Source organism: Ambystoma mexicanum, chromosome 2p, assembly GCF_040938575.1.
Source record: "Ambystoma mexicanum isolate Mex_15411 chromosome 2p, UKY_AmexF1_1, whole genome shotgun sequence".
Taxonomy (NCBI): domain Eukaryota; kingdom Metazoa; phylum Chordata; class Amphibia; order Caudata; family Ambystomatidae; genus Ambystoma; species Ambystoma mexicanum.
In genome coordinates, this window is record NC_090923.1 from 1,444,509,872 (window position 1) to 1,444,524,245 (window position 14,374).

Consider the following 14,374-nt stretch of genomic DNA (forward strand, 5'->3'; position numbering starts at 1 on the left):
TATTGTGGAGACATATTTGATAAAAATCTCATTTAGGAGCAAGCTTAGAAATGTCAAGTTTACTTTGTGGAGTAGTTTTCAATATCATTGCAGAGAGACAATTAACAGAGACAAAGATACATTACGATCATATTGAGAAGAGATGTTCAAGATAATGTTGTAGAGGGAGAATGCAAAGAAATTGAGGAGTGTGCAACAAAGATCACATTGAAAACAGAGTTTAGAAATGCAGTCATCACAATGTGGAGCGACAGATCATTTTAGTGAGAAGTTTGATAAAAGAAAGCATGTTGTGGCAAGAGGTTTAAAATAACCTATTTCATATTACAACATTATGGAGAGCCATTGGTGCTAAAGATAAATTGTTGAACAATCTTTGATAGAGAAAAAAATCACATTGTGGGAAGAGGTTAGACATGTAAACATTGTACTGTTGAGATGCTTTTGGGATAAGAATCACATTGCAAAGAAGTGTATTATAAAGAGAAGGTTCATGTTGAGAATTAAATGGAAAGATCACATTGTGAAGGGACTTTTGAATGAATTGTGGTCATAGATTTCATAAGTATAGATGTTACATTGTAGAGAAAAGATTGCTATAAACATCACATGTGGAGATGTAAGTTGAAGAGAAGTATCATGCAATCCTGAAAGCTTTCTTCAAACACTTCACATTTTGTCAATGAAAAGTGCCTTTTCGGGAAGGTCTGAGTTCTGCGCCACTTAAAGTGCTTTATATGTATGGGGATGTATATTTTGGTTTGTAAATCCTTTAAGAAGTGCAAGGAGGTGTATTAAAGTATTGTAAGAATCTTCATAAACAGAAATACTAGTAACCAAGTACTGCTGAAGGACACTGGTGAAGCCAGTTGCTCCATCTCATGTTGGGCTTATTTTTCCTAGACCATCGCCATTCTTCACACCACATTCATCACCCACTCTCAACGCACCTCCCCTCAGACGCTCGTAAGAAAAAGGGTGTCCCAAAGAAGCCAAAGAAGAAAAAGAGGCGAGCCTCCATTCCTGGTGAGACTCCAACCATTGAAGAAGGGGAGGAAGATGAGGATGACACTGAACCTGAGAGGTCAACTGAGGAAGGAGCCTCATTAGCGGATGTGCAGGTATGGACTCTGTCTGGGGAGGCCACACAGGGTTTATGTGCCAACATTGTTTCCACAATAGCGTTATGTGCAGAATTCCTAAACAAAGGTTATGTGAAGCCACCTCGTCTACACAAGGGTAGTGTAATTGATGTCAAGTTAGGAACATTTTCGTTTTAGCAGATGTAGGCTCATGCATCATTTGATATCCTTCCTCCAGTGACAATACTGAAAAGAATATCACATGACCTTTTCCCATGATGATATCCTAGAAAGTGTCATTGCTAATGTAAAACAAAAAATCCAATAAAGTATGATTAAGAAAATAAAATGGGTTTCCACTACAGATTAAAAGGTGGTGTAAACCTACATCAACTACAATCCTGCTATGATATACTGGGACACAGCTGTCATATGCCAAGTGTAGTTTCATATGCACAGGTGGAAATATCATATGCCTGATATACCCTCCTATACCCCATTACAATCATTCTGTGACAGGAGCAGTCTTATACACCCAAGCACAATCATTGTTTCGAAGGGATTGTGTCCTCCGACGTATTCCTTATCTTAGATATCTCTCTTTCCAGCTTTGCTGGCCTCGGAAATTTTTTCTCTCTAGAGTGCGCTGCGCGTCGACGTCCGCCGAGTCGATGGCCCTCGACAGCCGCCGTATCGACGTCAACGTCATCCTGCCTATAAAGGCCGCGTGCAGTGTCCGTTGCTCAGTTCCGTTTTTCCGCGCTTACTCAGTGCCTCGGAATATCGTTGCTCAGTTTCGTAGAGAATTATTCCATTTTCCTCGAGATATTCAATCCATACTCGATGGCTTCCTCGTCTGAACCAACGACCCCTCGGTCCGGCTTTAAAAAATGCTGAGACTGTGGAAAAAAGATGTCGCTGACGGACCATCACAGGGTCTGTCTGTGGTGTTTGGGAGCTGAACACCATTGTTCGGAGTGCGAGGACTGTATGTCCATGACAGCTAAGGCCCTGAAGGAGCGTAGGGGGAAGCTGGAAAAAGGTAAGACTTCTAAAGCTTCTTCTTCCTCGACGAAGTCGAGACATTCGTCTCCTCGTCACCATTCGCGCTCAAGGTCTCGAAGCGGGTCCCATCACTCCTCGAGATCGAAGCACTCGAAAAGGAGACGCCGAAGATCCCTTTCTTCGCCCTCCTCTTCCTCTGTTTCACCTAAGAGAATCCCTTGCCCCACGAAACATAGTTCCCGGGCTGAATGGGAGGAATTCCGAAAAAATATGATGAGCGTCTTCGAGAAAGTGGCCTCGACCCCCTCGAAGACTGCCGAGAGCGATGCTCTGGTCGAAAGACCCGAAGGTCCAAAACGCAGCGAGACGCAGCACCCGGCGAAGGAAGCTTCTCGAGCGCGTCACGAACCCTCGAGTAAAGCAAAGACCTCGAATCCTTCTTCGAAGGTTCCATCGACGCCGTCGACGAGGGTTCCGTCGACGCCGAGGTCGGTGTCTTTGACGCCGTTGTCGAAGGGACCTTCGACACACGGGTCTGTCGACTCGAAGCCATCCTCAACACCGGCGTTGACGCCAAGGAAAGTCACGGTTGCGGCGCACCCAGTGGCTATTCCCAGGTCTTCGATGATGATGTTGTCGAGATTGTCGACATCCTCAAGCAGAATTCCGATTCTATCGAGGACCTCGAGGCCTCCACCTTTGTTTTCGACGCCACGTTCGAAGCCTTCGACGTCGGCGTCGACGACATCGACGTTTTCGAGGCCGATTACAACAAGTTTGGCACCCTCTGCCTTGGAGATGGGTTTCACACCCTTTGTGAGTTCAGACCAATTGAGAACAATGTCCTCAATTATGGAAGAGGGAGAACTGTCTGACCAAGAAGAGACATTTGAGTTGCAGGGATCTGCAACCCCAGTTCAAGAGGAGTTATCCTCAGAGGAACGCAGATTAAAGGAACTCCATGATTCCTTACATGAGGCAAGTGGTTTAGACACTTCCCCAGAGGTGGAGTTCGCTAGGCCAGACCCGGGGGAGCATGCTAAAACCCCTTATAGAGCCTTAATGGCCAGGATCACAGAATTTATGGGGTGGTCAACACCTTCACAGGCTTTCCAACAGGATGACCTCACGGATATTCTTGATAAAGGTCCACAGGAGGATCCTGTAGTACCTTTTCATAAAGCTCTACAAAGAAAAATCATGACGAACTGGGAAACCCCAGAGGTCGTCCCGGCAGTAAATAAAAAACTGTCTACTAAATACAGGGTATCTTCTGCAGACCCAGAGTTTTTGTCCAAACACCCATCCCCAGAAAGTCTGGTGGTACAGGCAGCATCTTCTACTGACATCAAGACTGCTTACCCTACCGTCCCACAGGACAGGGACGATAAAAAATACGATGCTATGGCTAAGAAAGTCTTTTCGGCATGTAGCATGGCGTTAAAATCTATTAATGCTACTTGCACCCTTGCTAGATTCAGCCATACACTTTGGGAGTGTGCTTCTACAGCGGCTGACTGCATCCCAGTGGGAGAAGAAAGGGAGGCGTTCCTAAATATCATAAAGGACGGTAAAGACGCTATGTGCGAATCCCTCCAGACGGGCATTGATTCGGCTGACAGTATCAGCAGAGCAATGGCGGCAAGTACAACAACCAGGAGATTTGCTTGGTTGAGAAAGTCTGGTTTTGCCCCAGATGTGCAAGCCAGGCTCTCGAACATGCCATTTGATGGCTCTTCTTTGTTTGAGAAAAAGGCGGATGACAGTTTAGAAAAACTGCAAACATCAAAGGCAGCAGCAAAATCCCTAGGCGCTGCAATCCGTCAGACACCTTTTCGTCCCACAGGAACCTCTGCGAGAGGCAAGTCCTTTCGCTTCTACTCCGCATTCGGAAGAGGTAGAGGACGACCGGCTCAAAGGGGACAAAGAAGAACTACCCGAGGTGGACGGGGTAGATATTCAAAAGCCGCAGCAACAGCAGGTGCCTCTTTACCATCGGCATCTGCATCAGCCGCCCCAAAACCACTCTGAGGACTTCCCTCACAAGACACCTGTAGGAGGCAGGTTAACTCAACATCTGGCGGAATGGCAGGCTATCACGTCAGATGCTTGGGCATTGGAGACAGTTGCACAAGGTTACTGCCTGCCTCTCCTACGCATACCTCAGAGTCATCCACCGGGGATCAGCTCTCAAAAAGCTCCCGATCCGCTCCTCTTGCAGGAAATTTTAGACCTGCTAGAGAAAGGTGCCATAGAACCGGTACCTGTAGCGGAGAGGAACAAGGGCTGGTACTCCCCTTACTTTCTCATACCAAAGAAAGACGGAGGACTGAGACCCATCTTGGACTTGCGAGAATTGAACAAATTCCTTAGGAAAGACAAATTCAAGATGGTAACTCTTTCTCAGATCCTTCAGGCCCTTCAGTTCCAGGACTGGTTGGTATCTCTGGACCTTCAGGACGCTTATTTCCATGTGCCAATCCATCTCAAACACAGGAAATACCTGAGGTTCGCAATTGGCAACTCTCATTATCAATTTCGAGTGCTGCCATTTGGGCTGACCTCCGCCCCGAGGGTCTTCACCAAGTTAATGTTGGTAGTGGCTGCAAGTCTAAGGAGGAAAGGGATTCACGTCTACCCCTACCTAGACGATTGGTTGATCAGATCTGTATCTTCGGAACAAGCTCAGATCCAGCTAGATCATGTTTGCCACTCCCTTCACAGACTGGGCTTCTCCCTCAATTTAAAGAAGTCACAAATGATACCATCGCAGAGACTCCAGTTCATTGGAGCGATCCTGGACACTTCCCTGGGAAAAGCCTCGCCACCAGAGGTGAGGGCTCAAGATATTCTACAGATGGTCACCAAGTTTCAAAATGCCCAACGTCTCCCAGCCTTCGACTTTTTGAGGTTGCTAGGCCTCATGGCATCCTGCATTTTCCTAGTGCCGGAGGCTCGCCTGAGAATGAGATCTCTCCAGTGGGCACTGAGAACTCAGTGGTCACAATTCTTAGGGAGAATGACAGATCTTCTTCAGGTTCCCGACAGGGTGGCTCGAGACCTTCAGTGGTGGGCCTGTCAGGAGAACATTCTGAAAGGAGAGCAGTTTTGGCAACCCTGGCCGGAGATAACAGTAGTCACGGATGCCTCACTCACGGGGTGGGGAGCCCACGCCAACGACTTGACCATCAGCGGTCGTTGGTCTCCATCGGAGTCCAGACTACATATCAAACTGTTAGAGCTGAGGGCCATCAGACTTGCGCTGAAGGCTTTTCTGCCATCTGTACAAGGAAAGAATGTCCTGATAATGACGGACAACACAGTGGCCATGCATTACCTCAACAAAAGAGGAGGGTAGGATCACTACCTCTGTGCAGAGAGGCGATGCAGCTCTGGTGTTGGGCAATCCAAGAAGGAATCTCTCTATCGGCAGTTCACCTAGCCGGAGAGAAGAACTTGACAGCGGACCCTCTGAGCAGGCAGAGCACAGTCTCCCACGAGTGGGAACTAGCTCAGGAAGTCCTTCAAGAGATCTTCACCCTTTGGGGAACCCCTCAGGTGGATCTGTTCGCCACCAGTGTCAACAGGAAGTGCGATCTGTTCTGTTCAAGGGAATTTCCCCCGAGAGGAGCTCTGGGAGACGCGTTTATAGTGGACTGGGAGTTTCCACTCCTGTACGCATTTCCACCGGTCCCTGTCATTCCTCAAATGATCAGGAGGTTGAGAAGATTCCGGAAAACCATGATCCTAATTGCCCCGGATTGGACCAGGAGAACGTGGTACCCGGACCTTCTAGACTTGTCCATCTGCCCTCCAATTCGACTTCCACTCAGAGAGAATCTGCTCTCACAGAAGGGAGGTCAGGTTCTCCATCCAGACATCAAAACCCTCAACCTTCACGCTTGGCTTCTGAAAGGCTGAGGTACAAGGATTGGGACCTCCCTGATGACGTTATGGAGGTGTTGCTTTCGGCAAGAAGGTCAGCAACAAAATCTTTATACCGCTGCCGTTGGAACAGATTTTGCAGCTGGTGTAGGGAAAAGAATATCGATCCCTTTTCATGTGGTACACCAATGGTTTTGTCCTTCCTACTTTATTTAGATAATTCAGGCCTTCAAGTTGGCACCATCAAGGGCTATCTCGCAGCGCTATCCATCTTTAAGCGCACTGCGGAAGAACCATGCTATTTCAAGTTACCCTTGGTAATACAGTTTCTAAAGGGGTTAACTAACGTTTATCCCCCAAGACCATTCCAGGTTCCCCTACGGGATTTAAATTTAGTCCTAACTTTCCTGATGGGCACACCTTTCGAACCACTCCACTCTTGTTCGTTAAGATTTCTTACCCTTAAGACTGTTTTATTAGTAGCACTTACATCTGCTAGAAGGGTGAGCGAGTTACAAGCTCTTTCTTGTAAACCCCCTCATACAATCTTTCACAAAGACAAAGTTGTTCTGCAAGTGAAGCCTAATTTCCTCCCAAAGGTGGTTTCTGAATTTCGTATCACACAGAAGATTACCCTTCCATCTTTCTATCCTCCTCCCCATCCGGGGAAAGAGGAAGAGAGGTTACACAGGCTGGACCCAAGAAGGGCTTTAAGTTTTTACATTAGTAGACTGGCTAGGATAAGACAAGCAGACCAGCTGTTTGTAGGCTACGCAGGTCACAAGCTGGGGCTACCGATAACTAAGCAGACCATTTCCAGATGGATCATTTTAGCCATTTTGGAATGTTATAAACTGGCAGGAAAAGAGCCCCCTCAAAATCTTAGGGCTCATTCGACCAGACGTATCGCAGCTTCATCGGCCCTCAAAAGAGGAGTGCCGGTTAGAGACATATGTGCGGCTGCCACATGGTCGTCCGTCCATACCTTTACACGGTTTTACAACTTGGATTCCTTCTCCAGTCAGGAAACTAGGTTTGGAAGGGCAGTATTGCACTCTTTTCATCAATAAGCATGAAGTCAGTACTCCCACCTCCAATAACAGAATACTGCTATTGGAGCCTATCTAAGATAAGGAATACGTCGGAGGACACAATCCCTTCGAAGAACAAGTTACTTCTTACCTTGTAACGTTCTTTCGATGGGATGTTCCTCCGACGTATTCCTTATCGACCCTCCCATCCATCCCCGCGGTACTACTTCCCTTGTTGTTGCAGCTTACGCTCCTTCAGGGTGATTAGTCTAGTCCAGAAAGAATTATTGTGGGCTACAAAACGGAACTGAGCAACGGACGCTGCGCGCAGCCTTTATAGGCAGGATGACGTCGACGTCGATACGGCGGCTGTCGAGGGACATCGACTCGGCGGACGTCGACGCGCAGCGCCCTCTAGAGAGAAAAAATTTCCGAGGCCAGCAAAGCTGGGAAGAGAGATATCTAAGATAAGGAATACGTCTTCTCTGTGTGCCGCCCCATAAGACAAACACAGCCTTGCATTCAAAGATGCAACAATAAAGTATTCAGGATTATCCTTGTGTGCCCACACCCGATGTTCTACACCCAGGTACATGCTCCTATGCCCAGGCCCAACTTAACATGCCCACACAAAGCAGTACATGCAACGGTGCAGCCTTCCACCTACCTGTACAACAATTTCATGTCTTGGTAAAATGTAAACTTCGCAGGCACATCCACACATATCCAGCAAAATGCTTTCATTGTTAAGGATATACCAGTACATCCTGACTTGCCAAGGGACAGACCTAAAAGTCCTGCTATTTATGCCCATTGCAGCTTCATAAATCCAGCAATTGCATTTTGCAGGAAGCACTCAGTAAAGCTAAAGGGAGCTGCTTCTCTGACTTCATGGCCTTGTCTTGGCATTGATGGTGTGATCCTTGCCAGGCATTCTCTCCCTTTGCAACTGCCTGGTAATGAAAGGTTTTTACTCCTCCTTCCTTCCCTGACCCATAATTACCCATATAAAAGGCATCAGGAGGGGAATGGAGGGTGGAAGGACATAGGCTCAGAACTTCAAAAATGAAACTTAACACTAGAGTCCCGTTTGCTTTCTCTCTCTCTACCTCAGAAAAGTGCATACAGTTCATGACGACTCACCCTTTCCTGTCTTCCTATTTCAGTCTTGTTAATATCCCCCTGTTTGGTCATGATGGAAAAGCGCTAGTCAATCTATTTCTGTTCAAGTTTTTGTCTTTTCGTCTTAATCTCTCTTCCATTTGTTCTGGCTGGACATGATGATTATCTTGTGTCCTGGAAGGCTGTCAAGACCTTTCTTTTCTCGCATTGACCCAGTTCAGTTGTATTGAGTATTGTCATAAAGCATGTGGGGAATCAATGAGACCTATAGACTAAAATGGCAGCTTAAAAAGGGGTTTTCTGGAAAGTATCAAATGTAAAAGGGTTCAGCTAAAAAAAATAACATGATATCTTCTCAGGTTGGAAACAAGCAGAAAGTCAGTTTCTGGAATAAACACTCTCAGTGTGAGGTGTTTTAAGTACCATGGGTTGGCTGAGGTCTCAGAGGGGGAGACTGCTACCTCTTGGTCAAGAATTCCTTAAGTGACCCCCAAACCGCTCTCTGGCAGTCCCCCAAATGCCTCTGTAGCACTGTCAATCACATGGGTCCCTTCTCCACTCATCTCATGTCTTCCTCATGCCTTACGTTCTGAACTCCTATTGCCTTGCCTTACCATCCCTCCGCCACATGCTTATCCCCCATCCTTTTTCATAATGATCGGCCAGAATGTGGGCCTATTTGGGGCACCTTATATCTCTCTCTCTCTCTCTCTCTCTCTCTCTCTCTCTCTCTCTCTCTCTCTCTCTCTCTCTCTCTCTCTCTCTCTCTCTCTCTTCCCCCCTTCCCCCCCCTTCCAAGGTTATCCTTCTTGATTTTCCTTTCACTTTCTCCTCTAGTTCCTGTTTCACTCCCCCTTCTGCAGTAACCCTGGTCTCTCATAACCACTTCCAGCCCTCTCACCACTTCTTCCTGCTCCAGCAGTGTCCCTCTTCATTGGCCCTTTCTTCTCCTTGTTCCCTGGTCTTCCACCACCTCCTTATCCCTTGGTCATTTGGATTTGCCTTTTCTTTATGCCCCCTGGATCTTGCTCTCCCAGCCTCTTTGGGCTCTATCTTCCAAGCCTCCTGAGTGTCTCTCTCTCTCTCTCTCTCTCTCTCCCGAGCCTCATGGATCTCTCTCCGCACAGTCTCCTGGCTCTCGCTTTTCCTAGTCTACTGGATTTCTCTATCCCTAGCCTTTTGGTTCTTTTTCATTCAAATATCCTGATGTTTTTAATCTCTTGCGTCCTTCTCCCAAACCTACCCCGCTGCTCTCCTACAAGTCAGATCCTCCACCTTCCATTCTGTCACCTTTCCTCTTCTCCAACCACATCCAAATCAACCTTTGCCTAGCCTCCATCGCATTCATTCTCCTCTCCTTCACTCTTTCTAAACTTCCACAGCCTTCTGCTATGGGCATTCCCTTTAATAGGCCTTGATCCTGTCTTCCAAACTCTCTGACCTAAGGGAACCCAGGTGTCTCCCTCTGCAAATATTATGGAGATTGATTGATGCCGGTACCTGACCCCCTCCCCCGCCCGCTCGCCCACTTATGGCTTGAGGTTTTGTGATTGGGCCAGGGGTCAGTTAGTCCCTTCATTGTGGTGGTCCTCTCTCTGCTTGTCACACTCTGGGCCTGCTCTGCTCTGGGTGAGGATTCACTTTGCCTGGCAGTCCTTAAGCGTATTGTGTGGAGAGCTTGTGAGATGACTGGTTAACAGCTTCAGTTTTTTGTCTTAGAACATCTCTTGGTGGTTTTGGATATGATTTCTGCTGCCATGTGCGGGTAGCCGAGCATGCAGGTGCTGCCTGCTCGGCTGGACCACTTCGCATAACTGGTTCCTAAAAGAGACCATGCTGACAGTTAGGCCATTGTGATAACCCCCTGTTAAGCATGTGGAGAGGGAGATGCACACCAGGGATACCCCACACCACTCCTTCAAATGCTTAGCAAAGGACTCAAAATGTGCACTAACCATTGGCTAACGATAATTGACTCTTGGGGAATAAGAAATGGTATACTATGTGTATGTGTAGAATTGAGGTGGTGAGTGACTTTTTATGGCTGCATAGGAGCTTGCAACTTGAAATTGTTCCTACTGATTGGTGGGTGGAGGTCCCTCTTGGTCACGGCATGCCCGAATTCCTAAAGTAAAGGAAGCCTGCTTTCACAGTATCTAACACCAATATGCCTAGGACTGGGAAAGCATCCACACAAGGATTTATGAGCAGGCACCTAAAAATGCAGTTCTACACATAGTGTAAGCGCCATCTCTTGACAAAATGTTTGAGCGGTCATCAACATGCATGTGGGTTGTGTCTGTTTGGGCATATCTGCCACATAAGAATTATATACAGACACCTTCTCCACTGAGAGGGTTGATATAGGCACAGGGCCCTTGAATAGGTACATTAACACAAGTTATATGTAAGCACTTCCTCCTTATATATGCCTTCAACCTAACGGCACAACTGTGATATGTAGGTATCGCTACCAGACGGGATATCATTTGTTCTGATCAAATTACTTTTTGTTATTTTTCTTGGCTGCCTTGGGGTTAGTCTCGGCAAGAAGACTTCATTGTTTCCATGCAGCGCCACAACGACTTGGCATAAGCAAAGGTGGTCTTAGATTGCATGGAAGGGGTTTCGCTATTATAAACAACAACATTTTGTTGCCAATTTTAAATGATTGCTGAGGCCTCACCATGAGTAATGTGTATGCCACATTTTCAAAAGTATAAAACAGTATGGATAATATGAAAGCTGCCAAAATGGGCAAGGTCTGAATTTGAACACTTCAAAAGAGAAAACATTGAAGATCTTAATTCTGTATAGTCTGGGGCAGATTTGAGAGGGGCATTGTCATAAAAACAATTGAAGCAATGAGCGTATTTCGGGGATGCTTGCTGCTGGATCAAGTATTCTTAAAGTAGGGCATGAGGGTGGGAATAGAGGCGCTCAGGAAATTTGCATAAACAGTGGGATATGCAGGAAACCTTCTTGTGGTGGGTGCTACTTAGTACCATAATTTAAAAAGGCGTACGGGAATGACCATTTGCAGACATCAATGGCTACCTGAAAAACAAGCTCTCGCATACCACACACACTAAATACTCCAGTGCTGTGATTAGGTGCTGCTTGGGAGCAGTGCCTGATATTCCATGTGACGTTAACACAGAGACACCCGATCATGGAGACTGACTTTGAAATGCTCTGATAGCTGGAGCATGGACCACCGCGGTGCAGGAGAGGCAAGAGGCCTCCCAAGCGGCGTGGGCAGTAGTGGAGCATCTGTCTGCCTGCAGAAGATAGCCAAGGTGGTTCATTGAGAGGGAGCAGGGAAGAACCTGACATTTTTCCTCAACATGGGTGAATGGCACTACACCGAAAGCACAAGGTGGTGTATACTGTACTTTAATGCTGAGGCACATTGAATGGCTGCACAGAGACCTTGTATTGCGGAACAAGATGGCAGAGTGAAAGAGGTCAGCAAAATAAATTGGGGTGGCCGGCCAGAGGGAACTTGGAACATTTCCTTGCTGGGGCACAAACAAACCTTACCTTCAGCATGTGGGGGGCTGAAAGAAAACAGCAGAACCCATTATCCGAAACTCTTCCCCTTTGAGGGATGTCAAGCCTTTTGAAAATAGGCTCAATCAGGCCCATTTAATTCAACCCTCCATTACTATATTTGCACATCTGTTCACTGTTGCTGTGGCTCTCCTAGCCTGATGATAGTATAATCCATGGGTGAGGTTGGTGCAGACATATAAGAGGTTGACGGGGGATACAAAACCTCCTCAAACCTCCATGACTTTAACAGAACACCTAGAGTTGTCATGTTGCCAGTCTACTCCAGATATTTCACAAGCTCAGGATGTGCAACGACCTCTGGATAAAAGGCATGGTTTCCTTCCATGCCCAAAGAGAATGGCACCTGATCTCGCCTGACATTGTGCCTCTCCATTTTGAAACCCTTGTTGATTTACAGTTTGCGTGTGGAGCTCTCTGAATTTTGCTTCAAGGGTACTGTCCTGTTTAACCCACACCAAGATCAGGCACTGCATCTCTGATACCCTCAATTGCTCCCACCATGAATGACATTCGTAATTGAACACTCCCCTTTTGACATATATTTAAGTAAATAGTAGGAGGGAGGGAATATTTGAGGAAAATCACCCTGCACCATTTGGGGACAGCCAAGTGAAATGCGCACACACAAAATGGATGAATGCAAAGATGCAGAGAATGGAGGCCCATTATCCATCATGGAGGTAATGCTGCCTAAGTGTTGAGAAGCTCTGCACACGTCTGCATGCTTTCTGGCAAAGCTGGATCAACTGACCGGCATGGCCATGCTAGATGAGGGTACAGGATGCAGAATATCAGAAGAACTTCAGTCCTCCATGAAAACCAGTAAAGCTGCCATGGCAGAAATCTGGTGATAATTTGCCTTGGCAGTCTCACTCAAGGACCATCAGATGGGAAAACATAGGCTTCAAAGGACCTATGGAAGGCATCGAGGGAGACAATGTTTTTTCATGGACCAAGCAGCCTTTCCTAGATTACGAACTCCGTACTGGGATAGTCCTTGCCAGGATCCAAAGAGCGAGCCCGCAAGGAATTGAGATTGACCACCAATAGATATGTGGTGACAGCCTTGTGCAGAGGTGAATGCTGTGGATACACGTGCTTTACATTAAGCCTCAAAAGCACAATGCTTGGATCCCAGGGGAAATGTGTATTCAGCACCTCTAACTTGTTGAATCACGGTTTCCCAAAACGAATTCAACTTTAGGCAATGTTAACAATATCCTGGCTGCCTAAGACTGATGCCATTAAGCTCTCAGCTCAGTAGTTCCTGGTGTCATGTCATGCTGGCTATTTTGGTTGTGTCCCCCTGAGCATTGGTGAGGGGTATCTGGCTGCAGGTGACAGCATAGTTTCCCCTGAGTGACTGCATGTGAGTAGCAGTTCACAAGTGACCGCCTGACTGACAGAAGACTAAGCCAATGACTGTAAGGGCTGTTGACAGGACAGGGAAGCTGGGGCACTAGGTGAGGAGAAGCTGAGTAGGGTACAGACATAGTTCATGTGAGTGGTATGTAAACAGAGTCCCTGACAGAGAGGAGTCCCATTTAGAATGTCCTCAGATTCTCCTATTTACAAGTGGGGATAAGAAAATCCCATTACTTAATGACAGGAAAACTAACATTATTTGGGCCAAGGCATAATGAAAGAGGTCCTTGAAGAGGGGCTAGCTCATGCATTACGGCATGGGTGAGACACCCAGGACTAGAGTAGACCTCATTATACCTTTATGGCAGATTACTTGACTAGTAAGGTGGTTAGAAATAACCCATACCTAAGTAGTAAATGTAGCGAGGACTAGGGAGAAGGTTGTAAACCCTTTAACCCGGGGATACTTGTGCCTCTGCACATATCTTGGCATATGGTGATGAAGTGAGAACATATGGGTTTTTCAGCCATGGGCCACTGGATTCAGAGTATGCCTTGTAAGCTTTTCTCAATCAAAGGATAAGTGCAGCAGTCACAAGTGTTATTTCAGTCTCTCCTATGTCCCTTGTCGGAACTAGGAAAGGCATAGATTGGATACTATCAGCAGAGAGCAGCACAGGCCAGAGTTCCCCCTCAGGTAGCCTGCTTTAGTGGTTTGGGTGATGTAGGAATTAAGAATTAAATCTTTGGTCGCCTTTGCAGGTGCCAGGTGGGAAATACGTGAAAGGAATAGTATGAGCCTAATAACCCTTGTGCGGTACCACAGTACACTACTTCCAGGTAGTGCAGTAAAGAGGGAAGGCAGTGCTCTGACAGTATGCAATAATAAAATACATTAAGGCATTCGACATCATTATGCTTTGATGGCAGATTGCCGGACCATTAAGGTGGTTAGAAATAAGCCATACCTAAGTAGTGAATGTTAAGAGGTCTCAGGAGAGGTTGTAAACCCTTTAACCAGGGGAATACCTGTGTCCCAACACAAATCCTGACATATGCTGATGCAAAGAGAAAATATGGGGTTTCAGCCATGGGCCACAGGATTAGAGGTATGCCTAGACAGCTATTCTCAATGAAAGGATAAGAGATCCCCCACATGCAACAGTCACCGAGAGCTGTATGGGTCTCTCCTGTGCCTCTTGTCAGAACTGGGAAAGGACTAGATTGGGTCCTGTCAGCAGAGAGCAGCACAGACCAGAGGTCCCCCTGATGTGGCCTGCTTTAGTGGTTTGGATGATATAGTAAGTA

General features: G+C 46.8%; 1 protein-coding gene across 8 annotated transcripts in view; it reads left to right on the plus strand.

The window, feature by feature from the left end:
• The window catches only part of SLC4A2 (solute carrier family 4 member 2), a 1,509,271-nt gene that overhangs the window by 634,137 nt on the left and 860,760 nt on the right, over positions 1-14,374 (plus strand). For all 8 annotated transcript variants that reach the window (XM_069645996.1, XM_069645995.1, XM_069646002.1 and 5 more), the window contains one exon: positions 904-1,121. In XM_069645996.1, coding sequence (XP_069502097.1) covers positions 904-1,121 — 218 coding nt within the window. The remainder of the gene's footprint in view (positions 1-903; positions 1,122-14,374) is intronic.